Source organism: Nematostella vectensis, chromosome 5, assembly GCF_932526225.1.
Source record: "Nematostella vectensis chromosome 5, jaNemVect1.1, whole genome shotgun sequence".
Classification (NCBI taxonomy): domain Eukaryota; kingdom Metazoa; phylum Cnidaria; class Anthozoa; order Actiniaria; family Edwardsiidae; genus Nematostella; species Nematostella vectensis.
The window spans coordinates 6,462,449-6,488,383 of NC_064038.1; the positions used below are offsets into that span (position 1 = coordinate 6,462,449).

At 38.5% G+C, this 25,935-nt stretch overlaps 2 protein-coding genes and 1 long non-coding RNA gene across 3 annotated transcripts in view; 2 read left to right on the forward strand and 1 right to left on the reverse strand.

Annotated features, from left to right (window-relative positions):
* Window positions 1-1,515: 1,515 nt before the first annotated feature.
* Window positions 1,516-14,960, forward strand: LOC116610614 (probable isocitrate dehydrogenase [NAD] subunit alpha, mitochondrial; the record flags this gene model as incomplete). Its single annotated transcript, XM_048728159.1, has 11 exons — window positions 1,516-1,596; window positions 2,696-2,779; window positions 3,702-3,816; window positions 4,179-4,236; window positions 4,820-4,949; window positions 10,778-10,911; window positions 11,490-11,592; window positions 11,802-11,866; window positions 12,043-12,127; window positions 12,690-12,842; window positions 14,323-14,960. Coding segments are annotated over 11 exons (1,080 nt in total), but the record flags the coding sequence as incomplete, so codon positions are not given.
* Window positions 14,961-19,426: 4,466 nt separating this feature from the next.
* On the reverse strand, window positions 19,427-23,303 carry LOC116610616. Its single transcript, XR_004293368.2, has 2 exons — window positions 23,167-23,303; window positions 19,427-19,691 (listed from the first exon to the last, which is right to left on the reverse strand). It is a non-coding gene; the product is annotated as an uncharacterized LOC116610616 (long non-coding RNA).
* Window positions 23,304-25,365: 2,062 nt separating this feature from the next.
* The window catches only part of LOC5503040 (sodium/potassium/calcium exchanger 4), a gene marked incomplete in the record, with an annotated part of 5,906 nt that continues 5,336 nt past the window's right edge, over window positions 25,366-25,935 (forward strand). Inside the window, 1 exon segment of the mRNA XM_048728138.1 lies at window positions 25,366-25,608. Within this exon segment, the coding sequence (XP_048584095.1) occupies window positions 25,497-25,608 (112 nt within the window).

The following is a 25,935-nucleotide window of genomic DNA, read 5'->3' on the forward strand; positions in this document are numbered from 1 at the left end:
TTGTGGAGCTTTACAGGAGTGGACGGTGCCTAAAGACACTTAAGCAGAAAAGAGACAAAGAAAAAAGAAAGAAGGGACTTTCAGATTCTGACTTTGATCTTAGAGATTTATAGCCCGAACGAGTAGGGCATAATGCCCGCGAGGTTTTGTAGACACAAAAAATGACGTCATTGTATGGTTATTTTTATAGCCGATTTTACTTAAAGATGTCTTTTACAACCGCGAATTTGAACATTTTCTACGAAGAGATGAAGTCACTGCATTGCTTTGTTTTTGCTATCAGTTACATTCGTGAGTAAGATTTTTAGAAGTGGAGGTGCCCAGTGAGCAATAAATGCAAAGCGCAAATGCAATTATTTAGCAGCCTTTCAATCACGGCGAATACCGTCAAGAGCAAGTATAGCCTAGCCTCGTCACCGGGCATCTCTTTTGTCAGCTTTCCTAGCCCCCATGATTCAACGTGGTCATATCTTAAATTCAAAATGGGGGCTTGTCATAGCGACGTCACTGAGGGGCCTGGGGACGAGGCTACGTAAACTTATGAGCTAAACCTGCTTACGGATGCGTACCCGCTCAGTCACGGCATCTGACTACGCACCTGATCAATATAGGTAAAATACAATATCCAAAGCTAGTCCAATCGTTCCTGCCCTTCAAGACTAGTTGTCCCCATAGTGCGGAGTTTGACATTCATTGTTTGAAATACCGCGTAGGAGACCGAGGAAAAACTTGAATAAAACTCAATCCCAATTTTTCTAATTGCTAAAGCTGCGTTGACTTGTTGACTAGGTTGCATGATCTTATTTGAGATAAATCGAATATCAGGCCGCGATGAGGAATTATTACAATATATAGTGCATGGGTGTATATTTTGTAAATAAAGATAGCAAGATTTAATAGAAAAAAAAAAGAAAAGAAAAATATCGTTATTGACATTCCTTACTATCGCAAAAAAGTACAAATCTTTGAAAAAAGCAGTGATTTCATTTTTTATTTTATGAGAACTTTTTAATGCAATTCTAGCCCGATAAATTGTATTCCCATTTCGCGTTTTTTAACTGTGCTTTTGGTGAAATGGGATTCAATTTGAGTTTTCAATTTATTAAAATAACCCAGTAAATTGTCAGTGTTCAAAGTATTCTTCATTTACCGTTGTCTATGGACACTATGGACACTATTATAAAGGCGTTATCTGAGTGTAAATTAAAATAACCAGTCTCCCTGTGTGCATATATGCCGCGTTGACAGGGGACTGGGACTTTATGCCGGTAATTTCACAAAAAACATGGCGGCGGCCACCAAAGTGAGACGGGCTTTTTGCTCGTTTTCTCAATATTTCCCAAAAAGAGGCCTCCGACATTTTTCCAAAGCAACGATATATGCACCATCTAATGCCTACCAACAGAAAAATATGGTATGTTATATGTATTTGTCGCAATTACGAGAGTAATTTTGGAGAAACAAATTTGACTTGGCTGACGAATCACCATATCTCGCTGTGGTTTTGAATGAAACTTTAACTCGTTTTATCCCAAAATTTTTATTTACCAGTCGAATAATCGAACAAGACTTGGTTCTCGATTCTACTCTTCTGAGGTGAGTAAACGACTCAGAATATAGATATATTTTCATTAGCAACAGTTTTATGGAAGCAGTGGCGACATTTCTTAACATATAACTTATTAACTTAACTTGAACAGTCAGCATTGTAGGCAGAAATTCTGGCACTATTTCAACACCATGTGAGAAGCAACAGAATAATTCCACATATGTCAACCTCTGGGCTAAAAATGGGTTGATTAGATTAAGATTTTCTTTAGACAAAATTAAGGCCAAAATCTTGAAGACGTCCCAACAAACCCAGGAAAGGTCACGCCCTATGATAGCCCGATTATCATACTAGTGAAGCTGTCAGGAGTGTAGGCACTATTTACAACAACAGCATTTTCACCTCTTTGGGCACACATTCTTTGACTATTGCTTTATAAAAGCGTGTCAAATTGTGCACTTCATCATACATTTCACCAGGGAAACAATCAAATCTTATGTTCTGTGCTAGCTGGAATTTGACTATTTTCAAAATCCTAGTAATATCTTCGATAATTTTTAGGCTGGATAATGATATTTGCTAATGATTGAATGCATATTTTTAAAAATTATTAATGTCACATGGGCTGCGTCAAGCAAAATGACTAAAGCAACATCATAAAAAGAAACTATTTACAATTTCGAATGCCTCTGGTTATTCTATGTTCTAACTACTCTGGTAGTATATTTGCAATCAATCAATCAATCTTTATTTAATTTTTTTAATGTATTTACAATAAGGGAAAAGCCTAAGGCCTAATGCACACTGGCGATATAACGACATAACAACATAAGAATTTGACATAATGGCATGAGGGAAAAAGCATGTTTCTTTTTTTAGGTCGTTATCTCCACGTTATTATGTCGACGTTATTGCCATAAGTCGCACCCTTCACACTTGAAAATAAGGACATAAGAATGCGCGCGCCTATCTTGTTATGTTATTATATTGCCAGTGTGCATCAGGCTCAAGCCAGAGGCTTATCAGGCTTGGTCAGCAAAGAATGTAACACATAGAGCAAATATAGATTATCTCTGATATTTTATTTGGATCCATGTTGAATCAGTCAAAATCAATGCAAAATTGTCGAAAAACGTTTTACTTCAGCCAAGAGCGGTAACATTGATACCAGGAGATGGCATTGGGCCAGAGATTTCAAACTCTGTCAAGGAAGTATTTGCTGCTGCCAATGTGAGTAATGTTTCTGTAAGAATGATTTCTGTCGTTTTTGTTCTGTGGTATGCCTCTGTGAGAAATACACACACCTTATTGACTGATTGTGAGTGAATGATTGTGATTGGGCTGTGTTCTCATGAACTCGAGAATGTCCATTGTTTTATGGCCCAAAAGCAAAGCTTGTAAGTTCTTGTACAGCTGAGAGGTTGGTTCTCACTTGGACATAAGTGCAAGCGCAGCGCACATAATTTTCCAATTATCACTTGGGCGCAAGTGCAAGAGCAATAGAATACAACTGCTTGATTTTCTTGATCCTGTGTTTTACCAATTCTCACTTGTGTTGCTCTTCCTATTGCACTTACACTTGTGCTTACGTCCTAGTGAGAACCAGCCTTAAGCAAACAAGGTTAATTAATAGATAAATTGTATTGACAGCATTTTGAGAGAGTTTTTCTTTGCAAGGTATTGTGTTTCTGAGTGGGGATTATTATATGTTGTCATTTCTTCCCCTGCATCTCTAAAGTTCTACCACACATTTTAGATAATGTTTATAAATGAACATTTCATTAGTATATACACACAGGAATCAGGTTTGAGAAACATAACATAACATTTTTAATAAAATGGTAGGTTAGTGGTGTTTCGCTAGGTTATTTTTCAAATTTTTAGGGAAGTTGGGTAAATTTACAAATGCCCAAAAAGTAAAAACTTTAAAGGAACGTTTTGTTATTGTGTGTTTTGCTAGGTTATTTTTCAACTTTAAAGGTTGGGTTGGGTAAATGCATAAATGCCTAAAAAAGGAAACTTGTAAGGAACGTTTTGTTATTGTGTGCTTTGCTAGGTTATTTTTCAACTTTAAAGGTTGGGTTGGGTAAATGCATAAATGCCTAAAAAGGAAACTTGTAAGGAACGTTTTGTTATTGTGTGCTTTGCTAAGGTTCCTATTGTGTGGGAGGAAGTGAGTGTGACCCCAATTATCCTTCCCGATGGCCGCACCACCATTCCCCCAGCAGCCATCAACTCAATGAACAAGAACAAGATTGGCCTCAAAGGTTAGACCTGCTTACAGGATATACAAGTTCATGATTGAATTGTGTGTTATCCTTTACCTATATCTTATTCCAAACCTTACACTTACTTGTACTAATTTCCATGTTTTTTTTGGCAATTGAACACTGTGCTTAGTACCAATTGATTATCAGAAATTTGAGGAATATATAAGGCATCCATTTAAAAAGGAACGCCATTAATCTAGATATATATAACGGACACTCCCAAATGAAAGTCCTGAATTTCAAATTCTTCACTCAAACTCTAAATAAAACTCCATTTAGAAGACACCTCCAAATTATAGACTCATTTGTGGTCCATGCTTTGGGGTTTGTCTCTTGGTTAATATTTTGTCCATTTACAGGTCCCCTTGAAACAAAGATTGGAAAAGGACATGTGTCTCTCAATCTCACACTAAGAAAGTAATTGTCATTCTGATTGTTTTTTTTTTTATTAAAGACAATGCAATATTTTTGTTACATTATACCTTTTACAAGGAAGGGATAAAAGCTCATCACATTTTCTCACAAAACAACAACAAAAAAATATTAAAGTTGTTGTTGGCTGAAAAATAGACATGTTGCAAATGGGCTTTTTCCACAGCTAGTCTTTGGGTGGTTGTACTGGAAAGCATGAACTTTAAAAAGATATTTTTTTGTAATATTTTTTTTTAATATTAATTAACTGTGTCACCCAGAATATGGAATAGGTTGAGCTCCTTTGCAATTGTGTAAACAATTCAAGTAATAAGCTTTTTTTTCTTTAGGGATTCTAGAGGTCCATTCATTTGCTATGAGTAAAACAGCAACCACCTGTCTGTTTAGCTGCAAAAGCCCTTTTTTATAAATGAATCTTAACTTTTTCAGTTCCTTCAGTTCCATATACTGTATATGTCATTTGAATCCAATGTTGATTTTACGTACACATACACATTTTGGAAATTTTACTCAATCCATGACAATTAACTACTCCTGATAATCTATTATTATTTACTGTCTTGTTTAGGACATTTGAGCTTTATGCAAATGTGCGTCCTTGCCGGTCAATTGAGGGATATCCTACTGCTTACAATGACGTTAACCTGGTTACCATCAGGGAAAACACAGAGGGAGAATACAGTGGCATTGAGCACGAGGTAAGGCACTCCTTCAATAGGAAAGTTCTGTCACCAATTGAAGAAAAATTTGTTCACCAAAATGTGTGTTGCATTCCTATAGTTCATGTCCATAACCTATAGCCTATGCCATCCTCACCTACACTTCAAACTGCCCTATGCAGTTTGTAGACGTGAGTTTGTGTTAGCGTGTAAGCACTGTGACTGGAGATGGTACCACATGCCATCACCCACAGTGTTTTTTCATGTTTTCCCTATACAATACATAACACAGTGTGTTTTGGGAGATAGGACGTCAAACTTAACATCCTCTTATCTGAAAAGACAAGGCATTCACAGTCCCCAATGGAGAGAGAAAAGTTTTTGCATCCCCTCTCCCCCCCCCCCCCCCCAAAAAAAAAAAAAAACACTGGCTTTAAAAGCAAAGCCCCTGCCACTGAGCTATTGCTGCTCTCTAATAAATCAATAACTTTTAACTTTTAATCAATAATGTTGAAATTCTTCCTGTTTCTATGTTAGATTTATTGCTGATGTGTGGGTACTGGAATGAGTATCATTCCATGCTTACTTGCCCCTGTGATAGGGAATCTCCCATCTCGCTATAAGTGTACAGTGGAACCTGGATTTTACAATATATGCCCCGGGAGAAAGAAATGCATTGTCAAATTGAGGTTTCGTTACAAATAGGTCCTGGGTTTTTTGATATAAAGGAAAATCAATTGAAAATATAATTGTAGTGAGGTCAGGTTAATTATCAAATTTTACAAAATAATAATATTGCTGTATTCTGTGAAAGACTGTACAGTTACTCTCTGTAAGACTGTAATCTGTATTTAACAAATCAAAATAGTCAAATCAAAATATCGATTAAAACAGAGATCAACTCTAAACTGGAAAAAAAACCCTATTAAAACAGTGATCAATTCTAAACTGGAAAAAAAACCTATTAAGTGGAAACATCTTAGGGTCCTGACCCCGTACGCAGTTCTGCTCAAGGTTAAACCAATCAGCTATCGAGCTATGATTTGGGGTTTGCACGGCGCAGATCTGCGCGGTTTGAGCCAATCAGACGTTATAGATCTCGGTGACATCAAGGAGGTGTTGACATATAATAACCAGACTACTCTGTATGACATAAATATCTGGTTATTACACGTCAACAGGGGTAAAGCCTTTGTTAATTCTCAAACAAAAGGTAAAACAAAACCTCTGAAAGTCTGAACGAAAACACCTTCCTTTGACTAAATACAATAAGCTAAAAAGGAGCGACATTATTTTCACAGGTCCTCTTTTATTATTATAGTTTCTCAAATTGATACTTTTTGTGTTTGATATGTGTATTATTTTTAGCTTACTTGAAAGGTGCTAATTTGGCGGGATTGTTTTGGCGCGTTAAGAACAGTGTTCTCAAATACTGGAACTTCCTTCGTGTATCTCCTCCTTAGAGTTCATCGATTAACTCCAATATAATGCCTTCCTTATTTTCGGAGTTTATGATATTTCTTTGAATACCTTGTATCCCAGAAGAGTCCTTGCGTTAATTTCCAATTTCAACTGGAAGCTTGGCAAGCCTTAATCGGCCACGGCGGACTTGTTACTTTGCTTTCGTTGTAAATGCGCATTCAACCATACAAATATCCATCTTTGGTCGCTTAATAGTAAACTCGGAATGATCAAGCCGGCTATAACGCGAGGCAACGCGAGTTGGAGTGCTTATCATTGCAAGTGGTCACAAGACACAAAGCGCAGTCCTGCGCTTGCATTAGCCAATGATGATACAATTATTCACTTCCTTTAGCGCAGGACTGCTCATGTATCAGCGAATCCCGTATTTAGCGTGATATCGGAACCCACGTGAACTGCTACCTAGCGCCTGGTTAATTAACCTGGTTAATCTACTCGGCTTAGTTTCGTATTTTAACTCAAACATATTGATTAAAAATAAACTTCTCACTACATCCAGAGTACTTTTCAATTATCTGTTAAGGACTCGCTTATTTTGAGAAATTTTGGGCTCGTTATGAAAGTAACGCGAAACGGCAAAACTTGAGCGCAGCCCTGCGCTCGCATTAGCCAATAATGATACAATTATTCACTTCCTGTTGCGCAGGACTGCTCATGTATCAGCGAATCCCGTATTTAGCGTAATACCGGAACCCACGTGAACTGGTAACAGAGACGTGGTTCTTAGCGCAGAGCAGAATTTTACGAGTGTTGCTACTTTGGTCTTGGGACTACACATCTCAATGTTAACCTATCCTTATCATGTTACTTACATGATACCTTTTAATTCGAGTTGAAACAGTATTTAGGCATAACAGTTTATTCAGAACAAGTCCAACAGCATTTTCGTCGGGTAAATTTGGATGCTTTAACGTGCTCGCTGCTCGAAGCTGTGAACATGAGACTCTATCTGCTACAAAAGGTCAAATTACGCAATGCGTGCAATCGCTTTCACAAATGAATCTACCTCTCATCTAATAAATGTATTTGTATTTTGGGCTTTCTTTCCAAACGCATTAATATATTTAGAGGAGAAATATTCACGCTTTACTTGACTACGTACGCGTGTAGAAGGAATTTGACCTTGCTAACAAAACCACAATTTGACAGATAGTGCTTGTTGTCAATTAACACCTTGGCTACTAGATAAGGCTCTGACAAAACAAATAGATTAGTGCAGTGACACGATGGGTTCCGATATCACGCTAAATACGGGATTCGCTGATACATGAGCAGTCCTGCGCAACAGGAAGTGAATAATTGTATCATTATTGGCTAATGCGAGAGCAGGACTGCGCTTTGTGTTTTGTGACCACTTGCAATGATAAGCACTCCAACTCGCGTTGCTTCACGTTATAGCCGGCTTTATCATACTATTGTTATTTTTGATTTGATAAGATAACAGCCGCTTTGCTAACAGTGAAGTAAAAAATATCTTGAAAGATAAGCACAAAACGGTGCAGTCGTGCGCGAAACTCGTAATTAACTCACAAGTTTTCCCGTTTCGCATCACTTTCATAACTATAGATGAAAGTGATGCGAAACGGGAAAACTTGTGAGTTAATTACGAGTTTCGCGCACGACTGCACCGTTTTGTGCTTATCTTTCAAGATATTTTTTACTTCACTGTTAGCAAAGCGGCTGTTATCTTATCAAATCAAAAATAACAATAGTATGATAAAGCCGGCTATAACATGAAGCAACGCGAGTTGGAGTGCTTATCATTGCAAGTGGTCACAAGACACAAAGCGCAGTCCTGCTCTCGCATTAGCCAATAATGATACAATTATTCACTTCCTGTTGCGCAGGACTGCTCATGTATCAGCGAATCCCGTATTTAGCGTGATATCGGAACCCATCGTGTCACTGCACTAATCTATTTGTTTTGTCAGAGCCTTATCTAGTAGCCAAGGTGTTAATTGACAACAAGCACTATCTGTCAAATTGTGGTTTTGTTAGCAAGGTCAAATTCCTTCTACACGCGTACGTAGTCAAGTAAAGCGTGAATATTTCTCCTCTAAATATATTAATGCGTTTGGAAAGAAAGCCCAAGATACAAATACATTTATTAGATGAGAGGTAGATTCATTTGTGAAAGCGATTGCACGCATTGCGTAATTTGACCTTTTGTAGCAGATAGAGTCTCATGTTCACAGCTTCGAGCAGCGAGCACGTTAAAGCATCCAAATTTACCCGACGAAAATGCTGTTGGACTTGTTCTGAATAAACTGTTATGCCTAAATACTGTTTCAACTCGAATTAAAAGGTATCATGTAAGTAACATGATAAGGATAGGTTAACATTGAGATGTGTAGTCCCAAGACCAAAGTAGCAACACTCGTAAAATTCTGCTCTGCGCTAAGAACCACGTCTCTGTTACCAGTTCACGTGGGTTCCGGTATTACGCTAAATACGGGATTCGCTGATACATGAGCAGTCCTGCGCAACAGGAAGTGAATAATTGTATCATTATTGGCTAATGCGAGCGCAGGGCTGCGCTCAAGTTTTGCCGTTTCGCGTTACTTTCATAACGAGCCCAAAATTTCTCAAAATAAGCGAGTCCTTAACAGATAATTGAAAAGTACTCTGGATGTAGTGAGAAGTTTATTTTTAATCAATATGTTTGAGTTAAAATACGAAACTAAGCCGAGTAGATTAACCAGGTTAATTAACCAGGCGCTAGGTAGCAGTTCACGTGGGTTCCGATATCACGCTAAATACGGGATTCGCTGATACATGAGCAGTCCTGCGCTAAAGGAAGTGAATAATTGTATCATCATTGGCAAATGCAAGCGCAGGACTGCGCTTTGTGTCTTGTGACCACTTGCAATAATAAGCACTCCAACTCGCGTTGCCTCGCGTTATAGCCGGCTTGATCATTCCGAGTTTACTATTAAGCGACCAAAGATGGATATTTGTATGGTTGCATGCGCATTTACAACGAAAGCAAAGTAACAAGTCCGCCGTGGCCGATTAAGGCTTGCCAAGCTTCCAGTTGAAATTGGAAAATAACGCAAGGACTCTTCTGGGATACAAGGTATTCAAAGAAATATCATAAACTCCGAAAATAAGGAAGGCATTATATTGGAGTTAATCGATGAACTCTAAGGAGGAGATACACGAAGGAAGTTCCAGTATTTGAGAACACTGTTCTTAACGCGCCAAAACAATCCCGCCAAATTAGCACCTTTCAAGTAAGCTAAAAATAATACACATATCAAACACAAAAAGTATCAATTTGAGAAACTATAATAATAAAAGAGGACCTGTGAAAATAATGTCGCTCCTTTTTAGCTTATTGTATTTAGTCAAAGGAAGGTGTTTTCGTTCAGACTTTCAGAGGTTTTGTTTTACCTTTTGTTTGAGAATTAACAAAGGCTTTACCCCTGTTGACATGTAATAACCAGATATTTATGTCATACAGAGTAGTCTGGTTATTGTATGTCAACACCTCCTTGATGTCACCGAGATCTATAACGTCTGATTGGCTCAAACCGCGCAGATCTGGGCCGTGCAAACCCCAAATCATAGCTCGATAGCTGATTGGTTTAACCTTGAGCAGAACTGCGTACGGGGTCAGGACCCTAAGATGTTTCCACTTAATAGGTTTTTTTTCCAGTTTAGAATTGATCACTGTTTTAAGTGGAATCTTAGGGTCCTGGCCCCATACGCAGTTCTGCTCAAGGTTACACCAATCAGCTATCAAGCTATGATTTGGGGTTTGCATGGCGCAGATCTGCACAGTTTGAGCCAATCAGATGTTTAGATCTTGGTGACATCAAGGAGCTGTTGACATACAATATCCAGACTACTCTGTATGATATAAATATCTGGTTATTACATGTCAACAGAGGTCAAAGCCCTTGTTACTTCTCAAACAAAAAGGTTTAACATTGGTAAAACAACACCGGAGTCTGTGAACGAAAACACCATCCTTTGACTAAATACAATAAGCTAGAAATGAGCGACATTATTTCCACAGGTCTTCTTTTATTATTATAGTTTCTCAAATTGATTCTCTTTGTGTTTGATATGTGTATTTTTTAGCTTACTTGAAGGGTGCTAATTTGGCGGGATTGTTTTGGGCGAGTAACAACTGTACTGTATGTGTTTGATGGGTGTCTTGAGTTTTTTTTCATTGTTGATATAGATAGAATCATTAATATCGTTGTATGGAGGTCAAAATTACTCTTGGTAGACCATATATGTATCGTAAAATCAAGAATATCGTTGTATCCAATATAGTAAGATCAAGGTAATTTCTTATACATTTCACTGTATTTTTGCCGGGAGAAAGGAACACCATCGTAAAATCGAGGTTCCACTGTATTTCTATTTTTTTTCAGGTTGTGAATGGGGTTGTGCAGAGTATTAAACTGATCACCAGGAAGGCATCAATGAGGGTGGCTGAGTTTGCATTCAGCTATGCCAAGGCCAACAACAGGGGTTCTGTTGTTGCTGTCCACAAGGCAAACATTATGTGAGCTGAGTGAAGAGTACTGTATTTCTATTTACTCTGCCAACAACAATTTCCAACAGTGAAATCAACTTCTGGCTTGCATTGTCCAAAGTCCTCATAACGTTGCCATTTGCTTGCCCTGAAATGTTTTCCAAGCACACCACCTCTCTCCATAAGGCACTGACCAAACAAATAGCACAAAGGGTTATTCAGTTAATTTGAATGATGGAAGCCAGAAAGAATTTAGCAGTCTGGAATTATTGAAAAGAGTTTGTAGAATGTTGAAAGTTGCAGTACAGTGTTAAGTCACAGATCCTTCAAATCTATAAACATTCCTTCAGTTAGTATGACTCTATTAAACCGGTGTTGAGTTTGAAGGGTAGTATACACCACACAAGTAAAACAGAACATACATACAATTTTAGGATGGGTACGATGCTTAATTGACAAAGTGTAGTTTTCAGCTGTAGTCAGTGTGTGTATATCCAACATTAAGCTCAACTATGTCGTCTGGTTTTATTGGATTGTATGCTATTTATTGCTTAAGTTTCTATGATTTCTTTTGGCATTGTTGTCATTGTATTTTTTCTATTTTTTAGGCGGCGCTCTGATGGACTATTCCTGCAGTGTTGCCGTGAAGTTGCTGAGAAGAACAAGGATATAAGATACAGTGAAATGTATCTGGACACTACCTGCCTCAATGTGAGTATAAGATGACATAGATGTTTGAACACTTTTTTTAACACAGCAGGCCATTGAATAGGGTAGGGACTTTGACTTTCTCAGTTTTAGGCAGGAAATATTTTCAACTTGCCGTTATTGTTATTCTTATTGGTCTTAATGATGTCTATATTGTTGTTTTTGTTGAGATTAGTTATAACTTGTTATTTCAAACTCTCTGTATTTATCAGATGGTAAAAGACCCAAGTCAGTTTGATGTTCTTGTCATGCCGAATCTGTATGGAGACATTCTCAGGTATAATCTTACTTGGAAAAAAAAGAAGTGAACAGCTTCTTGAAAAGTTTGTACATTAATATGGCTGATAAAAGAGTCCTATAAGTTTATTTTAAAGCACTTTCTGATTAGCGCTTACCTTTCTCCTACTCTTACATCTTATTCTGACCACAGAACATCATAAATTCTTTCCCTAGTGATCTCTGCGCTGGGCTTGTTGGCGGCCTAGGTGTCACGCCTAGTGGGAATATCGGTGCTGATAATGTTGCTATATTTGAGTCGGTAAGTAGAAATGTGCTGAAGCAATCTCTACAGTGATAAAACAAGAGTTTCAATCATAGTTACTAGTTCGCCAGCATTTGTAACAATTCCCCACTATACATTATGTCAAGCACTTGTCTTGTTGAGGTCACTGTAGGTACAGATGTAGCTACATAGATTGCTTCTCGCATATAGAAAAAGTAGCCGCCCCATGCCTGTCGATCTGGAGCCACCTGGCAAGCAGTATGTCTTGTTCCTCGCCAAGAAGAGATTTTACCTCCCTTTTATTTGGCGAGTTATAGTGCCGCAAGTATTACCTACGATCTTAGGAAATTTGATGGTGGCCCGTTAAGCAGGACGTTAGGGAACGCTAGATAGAGTTTTCCATGCGTGTGACATGGGTTTTTATTGTAAAGATACCGCAATTGCTACACGGAAATCCAAAGCCAAGACAAAAAGCCAAAGCCAAAAGTTGTTGTTGTGGTTTTGCTATCGCAGTAAAACTCTTCTTGGTCTGATCAACGATCGTACAAGTTTTACCGGTCAAAACTTTACTCTATTTCGGTATTGTTCCATTGACCAGGTTCACGGAACAGCACCTGATATTGCCAGCCAAGATAAAGCGAACCCCACGGCCCTGCTGCTCAGTGCGGTCATGATGTTACGCCACATGAAGCTGAATTCTCACGCCGACGCTGTGGAGAAGGCGGTACTCAAGACCATCAGCGAGGGAAAGGTAAGCCATCGTGCGATATCTGCGACATGTTACAATGTATGCCGTCATACTATGCGACATGATCTGATGCCATACGACATTATGCGATACCACGCGACATAGTACGATATTTTTAACACCCTATGGCAAAATCCCATACCACACGAAATGATGAGACACCATTCGACGTAATCCGATACCATACGACATCGTGCGATACACACGACACGGTGTAATGCCACTCGATAAAACATAATGCAATACCATGTGACGTAGTCAGACACCACACAACATGATACTCTACAATACGACATGATCCTCTACAATACGACATGATCCGCTACAATACGACATGATCCGCTACAATACGACATGATCCTCTACAATACGACATGATACTCTACAATACGACATGATCCTCTACAATACGATATGATACTCTACAATACGACATGATCCTCTACAATACGACATGATCCTCTACAATACGATATGATACTCTACAATACGACATGATCCTCTACAATACGACATGATCCTCTACAATACGACATGATCCTCTACAATACGACATGATACTCTACAATACGACATGATCCTCTACAATACGATATGATACTCTACAATACGACATGATCCACTACAATACGACATGATCCGCTACAATACGACATAATCCGCTACAATACGACATGATCCTCTACAATACGACATGATCCGCTACAATACGACATGATCCACTACAATACGACATGATCCTCTACAATACGATATGATACTCTACAATAAGACATGATCCACTACAATACGACATGATCCGCTACAATACGACATAATCCGCTACAATACGACATGATCCTCTACAATACGACATGATCCTCTACAATACGACATGATGCGATACCATGCGACATCGTACGATATTTTCGAAGACTCGCTCGTTCATTTTTAGCCACAAGCCACTCTTGAATAAAATCCCGTACGTCGCATAGATACGACATGGTAATCTTCATCGTACGATGTTTACAGCGCGGTAGCAAGCTATACAATACTATGCGATGCATGTTTCCATATGCCGGATCAGCCCGCTACTGGCAAATCACACTATCTATGGACTCACGAGTCCATTCGGGCCCAAGAAATATTTGTCAAGAGAGGATTCATCAGAACTTCGGGCAGTCCACCGCCAAAAATTATGTACCAAAATGATTATCGTGGTTTTACATAGCTTTAGGGAATAGCTTTTGATATATGTTGAAATGAGGTCGGTATTGTCTACACCGCCGTGGGAAAAGATTTGTCAAAGATTGTGAATTTATACAGGAATGCTATAGATCTGAAATTGATATCGAAAATAATCGAGAAAAACATTGTAAAAACTGTCCGATATTCTGATGGAACTTATCTTAATTGTTATATTCAAAGACATTTATATATATTTAACAATATATATAACATAAGTGTTTCCTAGCGCGATTTTTTTTTTTGGTATTTGTTTCAGATGATAACGGGTGACCTTGGAGGCAAAGCGAGCTGCTCACAGTTCACCCAAGAGATATGCCGTCACTTGTAGTTTCTCCCTCTTTACGACTTACCTTTTTTATCCATATCACTCTCAGCAACTAAAAGCATTTTATTTGAGTATTTATAAATACCTGAATACCTGAAATCAGCTCTTTCTGGCATAGAAACTTTCTTGTTGATTCGTATGCGCCGAATAGGCTGCTTTTTGTCGTAGTATTTTGCCAATAGCCGGAGGGCGTGATGTCACGTGATTTCGTGCAAGTAGCATATATCCTACGATATTTTCTGTGTCACTGACATGGGTGGGGCTTATTTTCAAATTCATAAAATGGCAGCCAGGTTTAGGTTCCGGACAAAGGGGTAACGAAATTGCGTGACTTTTGTATTTTTTGCATTACGTTCAGTATAAATTCGTTTAGAAATTATCATTAAAATTTATCAGCTTTGTAAAATATTCTTTTTGGAGAAGAAGTAACGCAGCCGTTTATGGTGAAAAAATATTTATGCTTTAATTCATGGGTAGTTGTATCATGCTTCTTGGCGGTTTTAAATGAAGATTACTATAGAATATTACATTGTGAATAATTTCTCAAATAATAAAACGATTATCTTACAGCATTGTTTTTTTTTTGTTTCCTATTTCCTTTTTTTCCTATTTTCCTATAGGGTTCGAGTAAATGCTCGATTAAGGCGCTTCCCTTGAATAAGCGCCTCCCGAAAAATATGAATACCTTAAATGAACTAATAAACGCCCCCTATCCATAGAATGCCTCCTATCTAATGAACGCCTCCCCTGAGCTTACAAGTTTGAACGCCCCCTACCCTCCCTCCCAGCATAAAAACAAACGGCATAGTATTCGGTAATATAAATCAAATTTAAATAAATCTGAGTTGAGTTTGAGACTTGCTTAATCTTAAGAAATGCTTGCTACGCGAGCTTTAATTTTTAACGTGATCCTGACTGAGACTAGAAACCCACTGCACTTTGCTTTGTTATATTTCCATGGTTTGTAAAGAACGCCCCTCTAATAAACGCCTCCTATCTATTGAACGCCCCCCCCCCCCCCCCCCCCCCCCCCCCGCAATTGTCAAGATTTTACGCCTTGAACGTTGTTCAAAGGTATTATTTTTCTAGAGATAGAATGTTTCCCTTGTATAAGCATGTAAGCACATCGCCTGGGACGCGTGAAAAAATAATTATTCGAGCAAGTATAGCCGATGTCGGCTCTGTTGTGACGTCACAAAAGCCTTCACTACAAGGTTACTTTGCGGTGATCGACTTCAAACTTTATCGCTGAATTCTTCTTCGTCAAAATAGCGACACTTCATCTGTTAAAAGAGAATTCTTCAGGGGAAGGGTACTTGCTTAGAACACCTAGCTCCTCTAAGAGAAACCTATGCTGAGAAGTGCGGTACAAGGAGAATTTTGCTCCTCGGAATCTTTTCTTGTGAATGATATCGTGTGTGAAGGAATTCGAGGGTTTTGAGGCAAGCTTTGAATCGTCTGTTTGTGAAATTGCTTTGTGTTGGGATGATGAAAGCGAGGGATGAACTCAACAAGTCATATCGACGACAAGCAGTTCGATTTTGAGCTTTTTACGGCGTATATGATTCTTATTCTCGTCTTTGTTGCCATTATAATCAAGTATGTCTTGTTCACGTGAAGTAGCGGATGCATTAATAATTACAAGTTCGCACGGAATACTCAGACCGTCACATCCTGCACTGTCTACACACCGTGAAACCCAATTTTCAAATGGTGGTTACACATAGCGAGCACAAATATGCCAAGCGTCATCTACATAAAGGGAAACAACGCTTACGAAGATGTAAACATCTACTCAAAAGTGTTGTGAAACGAATTACGATTTTCAGGCGAAATAACAACTATTGCACAAGCACATTCAAGCATAAACATTTTGCGGTGTTATTTAGAAATGCTTGAAGAAACTATTGAAATAACTTTTATCGCGAAGATAAAGCAGTATTATATTCCTAAATTGTCTTCAAACCCATTCTGGACCCGGTTGCATTTGAAACCTGATTAAAACGTACGCCGTCGTCGTTATTTGTGACAAACGCTGAGAACCTGTTTTTTACAAGAACCCGTATCTTTAGTTTTGATTTTTGTTATTCGTTGCCTTAATTTATTTTAAATGATATAGGAGATAATTTAAAATGATGGTTTTCAAAATCCCGCGTAACAAAATGTAATTGTTAAAGTGTAATAATTAAGCCAGAACAGAAGGGAACAAAGACATTACAGTGTATTAGTGTTAAGTAAACTAAATAGTATTTCACGGGTTTTTGAAAACCACAATAATTTTTTTAGCAGGAGATGTATGTACATTATTATGAGGACCTTTTTTATAAGAACGTCCAGGCTAACATGTCACCATATTTTAAGAACATGATAAGAACACGCCGAGGCGCAGATAGCAGCAAAATATTGCTTTTTTTTTACTCTTATGTGTTCTAAAATGAAGATGTTCTTATAAAAAAAAGAGTTCGCTCATGGTTTATACGTTTATTTCTAGGCTCGCTTTCCTGCTTCTGTGTGCCTGTATATGCCCCATGAGGCCAATGGAGGGGCGTAGCCAGGGGGGTGGCCAAGGACCCCCCTTTTAGCAGCCAAAAATACAGTAAATGCATGAGAAATTATCTAAAATACAGAAAAAAGGCCTTGAAAGTCCCTTTTGGGCTCCATCCTGTTAAAAATCCTGGCTACGCTGTAACAGTGAGGCATGTGTTGGTTGTGAATAGAGCCCCTCTTATTTCTTGACAAAGGTCAAACGGTTTTGGAAACATAAAATTGTGGTTTTAGAGGTTTACGTTTTACCCCTTTTAAATTTTCTAATACTACTTGAGACCTGATATTTAAAATCGATATTTGAACTTGAAAAATACAAACCCCACAAATTCATTGGCTAGAAACCCAATACAAATTTGGTCACAAGCCTTGAGACTTCATTCATGGCAGAATAATTGTCCATCAGGAAACAGGGGCAGATCTAGCTTTTCGCTATAGGGGGTGGGGGGGTTGACTCAGTGACAAAGGGGGGAGGGGGTAATTTTTTTGTTACAAACGGCTTTCTAGCAGCCCAAAGAGGAGGGGAGGTTAAACCCCCTTAACCCTCACCCTAGATCCGCTACTGGGAAACCCACCTATAGCTCTTGTCTTTGATAAGGGCTTTAGCCTGCTAGCTGCCTCTTCAGTTGATTTATTAGAAAATTACTGGAATCCCAAAACTCTGAGAATAGTCATTTCTGCATAAACCCACTTGAGATCCATCTAGCAGGCTACAAGGGATTTTAAATTGGACAACCCTTTGAAAGATTTGGATATTTTGGGGGGTTTTGAGTTCAACCCTTTCCCTCCCTCTAAGAGTGAGAAGCAAAATTTGAAAAAAAAAAGCAAAAAAAAAAAAAAAAATAAAAATGTGTGAATGTGTTGCGCTTATATAGCGGAGCTATCTTGTATGTATACACTCTTTTTTATGAGAAGGTCTAATTTTCAGTTGAGGCTGAGCCGTTCTTATTTTTGGAACATTTTAAGGCTGAAAACTTTCCTACGAATGTTCTTAAATTTCAGGGACCTTAAATCATACACACCAGCTAAAAACAGAACTACACAAATGATCAATAACAATTATTTTAAGTTGCTAGTATGAGCAAAATTTGATTCTTCATTATTAGAGCGATCACTCTAATAAAAAATATATATTTTGCTGCTATCTGAGCTTCGGTATGTTCTTAGCACGTGAAGACGTTCTTATAAAAAAAAAAGGTTCTAATAAAAAGAATGTACTCACCTGCGCTTAACATGTAACTAATTATTTGACAATAAAGATACAGAACTGCTTCTCTCATTTTATAATTGCGAGTGTGAGTTAGTATGTAAGCACTGAAGATCACTCTATGGGACACCATCCCCAGTAGCCCCTCCATCCCCCATATACAGGTTTAAAGCCGCATTGTCACCAGTGTACTTCCGGAGGTCCGACTGAAACCTCAACCGTTAAAAGACAAAAGAATCTATTAAAATCCGAGATATTAAACAGGCCATCCGCTCTAAATTATCAATCACATCCTCAAAGAAACTTCCAATATACACACTGGCTTGAGAAAGTGCATGACACACATGCATAGCCAAAATGAAAATGGCCCAAAGAGACGTGAGAGGGAAAAGAGGTGCGCAAATAGTTGTGGGAAATTTCATTGTTCAGTCTTCCTTCCCGCGACCCTTTGCGCGTGCGCAAAAAAAGAAAAAAAAAACGTAATGAAGTGGGTAAGAGACTGGCATGGAGTGGTCACCATAGTGCTTTTTGCTATCTATATCAAAGCTATTTTACGCGAGACAGGAATGGACCCATCTATCAGCCCACTTATCGCAATCACCATCTCCCAGGTAACACTCCAAGGCGATAAGCGCGCACATTATAAGTGTGTCTGGTTATTCAGTTGTCGGGCAAATTATCATCATTATGAAAAGAATATTGCCGCTAAAAAGCATTAATACTAACATTATTACGTTGGAATCCAAGGATTGGATTGGAACGAGATTTGATAACCTTTGGAAAGAAGACCAGGAGTTAGAGGTAATAAAATTAACATGAAAATTAGCTATCGATTAGAGATGAATATAGAATGGAGCCTTTGCACGTTTGTTAGCAAAACAAAATGAGGTCTGGTACCCAAAAAGTACTATAGTTTTCTCGTTTCTTTTCCTTCCTTCTTTTCTTTTCATTGGCCTCTTCATTGGCATAGGGTGTGTTGTCTGGTTTATGCGCTGACAAAAAGGCAAACTTAGGTCTGTGCATTTGCGATAACAACGCGATGTGTTAAGGGCAACATAAAATCTAGGGAAAGCTTTCGGTTCTTATTCTGAGAATGGCTTTTTTAAATGACTTCCGAGTATTTTCATATGTAAAGAAAAACTTTGCTATTATTAACAAGGTCTTTTACTGATTAGTGGTTTTATGCAGTCTGAAATGGAATAGAAATCCCCACTTTTGAAGAAAAGAAAACAGCTACTCGAAATTTAGAATCCTTCAACCCACAAAAAATGAACACGACTTCTCTTCAACAAGCAAAATAACAATTTTATTCCTTTTAAAGTTACAGAATGTTTTTTTTAATTGCTCAAATCAAGTCCGTACACATCAACACACACTCTGCCGGCGTTGTTGGATGTTGATTGGTTGACGAGGTCTTCGCCATACCAGACTTTCAACTCTGACTTCGGCCCAACGTAGTAGCCCTTGTCAAAACCGTACTGTAGGACGAGTTCCTTCGAGAGCGAGTCAAACACATCCCATGGAGAACTAATCGGATCCACTCATGTACCTGATTGAAAAAAAAAATGAAAACTTTTACAAGTCTAGATGAAGTTTTTTACTTTGTTTTTAATAATCCTACAATAAAATAGTCCATCAATGTACGTCAGAAAAGGGGCCAACATCCGACAAATTGCAACACAAGGTATTTTGACTGTTTCTTGCACAGAAAGTGTCCCTCTATAACATACTAAAAGTTTTAAAAAATCGAAGCAGGCAAACACCCCGAAAAACGGGATCGAATTTTCAAATGCAAGGCTTTAAAATTTAGACCCTGTTACAGGTTCTTACTCGTAGATACATATTAAATCCATGGAACCCGTTTCTTCGATTGAGAGGGAATTAGTACACGATGAAAATCGGAGCAGGCAAACAACCCGAAAAACGGGATCGAATTTTCAAATGCAAGGCTTTAAAATTTAGACCCTGTTACAGGTTCTTACTCGTGGGTACATATTAAATCCATGGAACCCGTTTCTTCGATTGAGAGGGAATTAGTACACGATGACCCTTTGCATTGGCCTTAGGGCGAACAAGCTAGATTGTTCATGCGGCAGGAGCACTAAACGTGCTGCAGTCCTGGAGGTCTCTCACAGGCCCGTACCCAGGGGAGTGCAGGGGGTGCAAACGCACCCCCCATAACGGCCGAAAGTCCACTTTGGGTTCTCAATAGACGTGCTATTTGTAGACAAAACTAAAAATCATAAGCTTGGTCACTCTGGTATGTAGCCAAATTCAACAATGAACGCCCCATGAAGACACTGCAAAGGCACAAAAAAAACATTCTGTTCTTTCGGGGCTGGTTAGATTTTTATCACAAAACTTCCTCCCCCTCCCCCCGGAAAAATGGCCCACTTTTTCGATTTCGTTAAGGGTTCACCCTGTCTAAGTCCCTGGCTCAGACTTCAGACCGCCTCTCTATCGCCTTTCCATTGGTTGACTTGATGGAATACTGGGACTTGGGAACATGGCTGCTGCTGAAGTTGGGGTTAGATATTGGAGGCTCCCTAAGGCTCTGTCCTGTTAACAGCTGCCTGTGCGCGGATGTAGGGTGAGGAGACAAGCTTCTTGAACGATGCCCCCTTTCCTAACCGTATTCATGGAAGTTGGTATCCTAACCAAGAAGCGCATGGATAAAAAGCAAATAATAAAATGGGAAATAGAAATAACATTAAACCCTAGCAGCTAATTCATGGCCGTCATTCCCCACATCTTCGTGTAGATTTGGATTTCGGCTCAGGGTAGATGTCATGGGCTTCCATACGGAATTATCGTCACCAACAGGAACGGTGATACTAATCCTGTGGACGATTTTACCGCAGCTTTCCACATAAGCAATCATATATTCGATTCTCCATCAGCTTCCGTGTCGATTGTGCCACAACCGCTTACCCTTGCTCAACATTTGAATAAAACTCTGCTTGTTTTCCTTTTTTGCTCCCCAAAAAATCCTTTTCTTCATAGGGACCGCCATGTTTAAAAGAACGTAGCGGAGGCTTCGATTTTACTTGACCTTTTTTTCCTGTCATGACCTCTGTTGAGAAGCCATCGGCATTACCGATCGAAACACTACGATACATTACAGCAGGAGTTTCAACCTTCGTGAAATAATGTGTCGACTTCCTTGGGCCAGGGTATTCAGTGTAGAAGAGCACCTCCATCCAATACATACTGTAGCACGGTAGATGGTGTTTTGGTATCCATCCAATGTGGACAAAATGACCTCGGCCAAAACAGGCTAGAGGAAAACTTCAGAGCTTCAAGAAAAAAATGTTGTTCAAGGTCTTCTGGGGATGAGCTAGAATTGGAACGCTGTAACATGTACGACGTCATTGTCAATGGGAACTGCCAATTGCGAGGTTGTGCTATCTGCTTACAAGATACCTTTCTCGGTCACTTTAGCGGTATCAACATTAACTGCGCTTTCGGCTTAGGCACCCGTGCAGGTGTTTTTCAGTGTAGAGTCTAGCAAAAAGGGAGATCTTTCCGCAAGAACTTTCAGAAATGTCTCAAAGGGTTAAATATCTACAAGCATGTAATGGTGTCAAAATTTTTGTTTATTTTTTTACCAATGTATTGACAGGATAAGCCTCTTCAGACTCCGTCTGATATCACTGTGGTCCTGCATTTAAAATCACTCGTAACAATTATAATTTCCCTAAACACCTGTAAAGATAGCTAAAAACCTGTGGATTTTGCCAAAAATATAAAAGCTATATCAGATAACATCGATTTTATCGAGATTGTGTAGAAATATATATTTCTTATCATTAATAGTGGTATAAATTTTGATTTTTTCAAATTATGTATATTTTTCGTGAATTTCATGATTTGGGATCCCTGTGGTTTCCCATACAAGCTTTGACATTGGAAAATTCGATGCAGTTTTTCGGGGGTGCCCTGATTTTTTCAAACTTTTAATATGCTATAAAGGGAGACTTAGTTTATACAAAAACGTTGAAAAACCTTGTTGCAATGAGTCCGGTCTTAAACCGTAGATTGACTGGACTAAAATCCAACAGCTAATTCGCCTTTTGGGTTCCTTGATTCCAAACTTTGAATTGTTTTGAATGGACGTAGCACTAAAATAGTTTCCAAACACGTCTCAAAGATTGACCAATCAAATAGCACTTCACGGGAGGCAGAAAGCAGTTATTGTTAACGAGTCTTACCGGATATGTCGCAGAATATGAAAGCGCAGTAAAAAAGCCGAGCATTTGGCAGTGAAATGTATTCTCAGATATTTATCAGCATTTTATCAGATAAATTTAATTTGTGTTAATAATGATTTCGTTTTTTTTTTCTATAAATAAATGGCAAAAAATCGCACTTACGTAAAATTAACGCGAGGGAAGATGACATGGTTTTACTTGTTGGTGACTAGAATGTTCAGCGAGTAATCTCTCAGAACATGATTGTTATGGCAGTGACTATCCAGGCCATGGAATGTTTTGTCACACGTGACAGTTCCACTGGTGCACTAGTTTCAGGGCGGCGAGAAACCCCTGGCGGCGAAATTTATTGATAATCCCAGGCTGGAAGCCCTTTGCTCCAAAGCAGACGGGCTCGTAGTTTAGTCGTCTTTCCCATTCACCTAAATAAGCCAACGTATAAATCGAAGGCTCTGTGAGCTTACCCGTTAATGCACGCCCAACACACATGGGAGACTTTTTGACTAGTGTTTTGACCATAGCGGTCACAAGCCGATACTATACTACTAAATTTAACCGGAAGTTAATCAATGATCCAAGGATTTTTGCGAAAGCACAGAAAGACCACAAACCATCCGACGATCGAGTGACACAGAAGTCCCCCCAAAAATCAGAAAGTAGTGCTTTACAAGCATTCACGAGTTAAAATGAATGTTATTAATAAAAGTACATGTGTTTCGGTAAAAAAAGACATGTCCTTAACAATTTTGGATTTCTAAAAAGCTTTACATGTAAATAACCTTTTAGTTTACTGGATAAAAGAGAACAACTTACCACTCGTGCCTGGAGCAGCCACAAAACAACACCCGAGGAGAAAAGCGACAAAAGCTGCTTTTGCCATTATAGAGTATCTTGAAAGAGTATCTTGATAAACTGCACCCGAGATGGCTGATTCTGTTTGTGATACAACGTCTGAGGGTTTTAGAAATTATATGTAGGATGCTAGTTACGTTTCACGAAAAAACATGTTTTGGTATAAACAACTTTCAAGAAGCAATGCCAAAATGCGCGGATTTGTCTGATTTGATTGACGATTTATGTTTTTGCTCACATCAGGGGGTAAATATGACCAATAGCGAGTTCCAAGGGTAAATATGAACAATAGCGAATTCCAAGGGTAGGGGATCAGAACTTGTTAGTTTAAATTCTGATAATAAATCACAAGTTTTCTTTATTTTTGCTGTAATTTGTTTTGTTTTGCAACGCTAACGTACTCTCTGTGTTTACTTAAAAAACTAGATCTTCAACTATGAAAACTAGACGTTCTTATAAAAAAGAGTGTATTTGAAATTGAACCCTAATTGAACATAGGAGGTATGGAGTATTCAAACTTCCGAAAAGTTATATTTCTAAAGAAAGGCAATCAAAAAGAAAAGCTATTTTAACAATCAGGCAAATCGATATTTGCTAAATTGTCACGAAAACTATTTCATGCTCGAAAACAAGGCCTTGGTATCTTAATTGTGACAAATACAAAGAAGAGTATACCATTTGCGGCCAGTTTATAACATATCAACGCCATAGAGGGCAGTCTGTATTTTGTTTCTTTGTAGGAAATTGCAATCAAGCAATAGGCAAGCAATTTCTTTCCATAAAGGAGAGTGGTTTTCAAAAACCTGTGAAATACTATTTAGTTTATTTAGTACTAATACACTGTAATGTATTTGTTCTCTTTTGTTCTGGCCAGCTGGCCTGACTATTACACTGTAACAATTACAATTTGTTTAATGGGATTTTGAAAACCACTCTAAGGTTGCACTCTTTATTTTGCATAGCGCTTGTATTGACGAATATGTCATGACAAAAACTCACATTGACACAGAACACGTTTTCGCAAGCCAAAGCTTATTCTGGATCTCGCTCTTGTCGGAAGTCCTAGAAGCCGATGTGGAAGGGAATAAACATACGAAAACAGGAAAAAACAAGCAATAAGATCACGTGAAGCTAAAGTTGAAAAAAGAGAAAAGATGAGAGGATTTCTGGCAATACGGATTACATTTTAAAAGTTGTTATTTTTATGGTCCAAGTAGATTGGTAGGGTATGGAATAGTGCGTTTAAATGCAAGGGATGTATACGAGCTTCCGCTGGATCTATCTTTTTTCATTCATTTCAATTCATCACCCCACTCTTCTTCATTGCTGAATATCAAAGCCCTTCCTGGGCCCTTAGCTACTTGGCTATTAATGAGGCTTGTAGAAATAAAGCCCCACAGAAAACAATGGAAACAGTGTCAATCATGCAATCGGCTACTGCCCCGACGCGCTAGCCGAAACCTCGAATAATCGAATAATAAAAAAAGAATAGCGCATCGCAGGAAAAAAAACGTATAACCAAATTGGAAGGAACTAGGTGGTTTATTATCAGAATTCGTCTTAGAAACTCTGTTTCTCCAGTCCTTGCGAGTTCCCGAGTGGAATTGTTCGAACCCTTGTTTTTCAGATTTACTCAATTTTGCTGGTTTTCGAACAGAAACATTCGGTGGCACTTTAGCTGGGTTTTAAATATAAAATATCGGTATAAGAAATGTGATGAAATGTGATGACAACCTTTAATTGAATCATCATGATACGGTTCTATATGTTTCAATAAAATAAGGCTAACTTCAAATGAATATTTTACATCCAGAATGGTAACAACAAATTTTTGCTCGTGTGCGCTCTGTAATTCTATATTGCCATTAAAAAAAAGATTTTGTTGCAGCGATATCGCGGTTTCAAACATCCAATATTTGATGCAGCGCGCACGAGACAAAAATCCCCGAGACAGTTGCGACAAAGATTGCATCAAAAATCGCAAGTGTAAGCCGGCCCCTAGAATCCTAGCTACCACCGTATCTACGCCTTTTCTCTCATGGGAGTTTGGGAATCCTTTTAGTATTTGTATACAAATATTTTTTAACACCATTCCTTCATGGCCCTTGGTCTCAAAGTGACCTTCTGCGGGTAAACTTATACGCCGAGCTGGTTGCTGAATTAATAACTAATTGAAAACATTGAGGGTAGATTTCGTAACGACACCAAAACCATCTAAAGAGTCGAATGTCAATCCCAAAGAGTTCGTGCCACAATCTCTAGATTCATGTTCTGTTACTTTATTTTCAGGGATGAAGAAACGGTTGCGTTTCTTCAAAACGCGCGCTTTATTCGTGGTTGGTTCGCTTGTGATCTACTTGTACTTGGCGGGAAACATTGGCGGGAAGCATGCAAGTAACACAGGTAATCTGTAATGGTTTATTTGCCATTGAAATTGGATTACACCTAGCGGATATTTCTATAAGTAAATGGTTTTTTTTCTTGGGGTTTCTCTGGTCTTCGTTGGTGTTTATTTTTTTATTGGATTGTCAATAACTGGTACAAACATGAAATCAGCTACATGATTGGACTACATATCTTTTGTAGTTCCCTATGATCCCTACTTGTAAATACCACAAACGCACGCACAGTTTATCTTATTTCTCTCCGTCTGAGACGAAATTTAATTAACTATAAAAAAATATTTTGACATATGATTTTTGCAGAGGCATTTTATTCCCTTAAAAAATA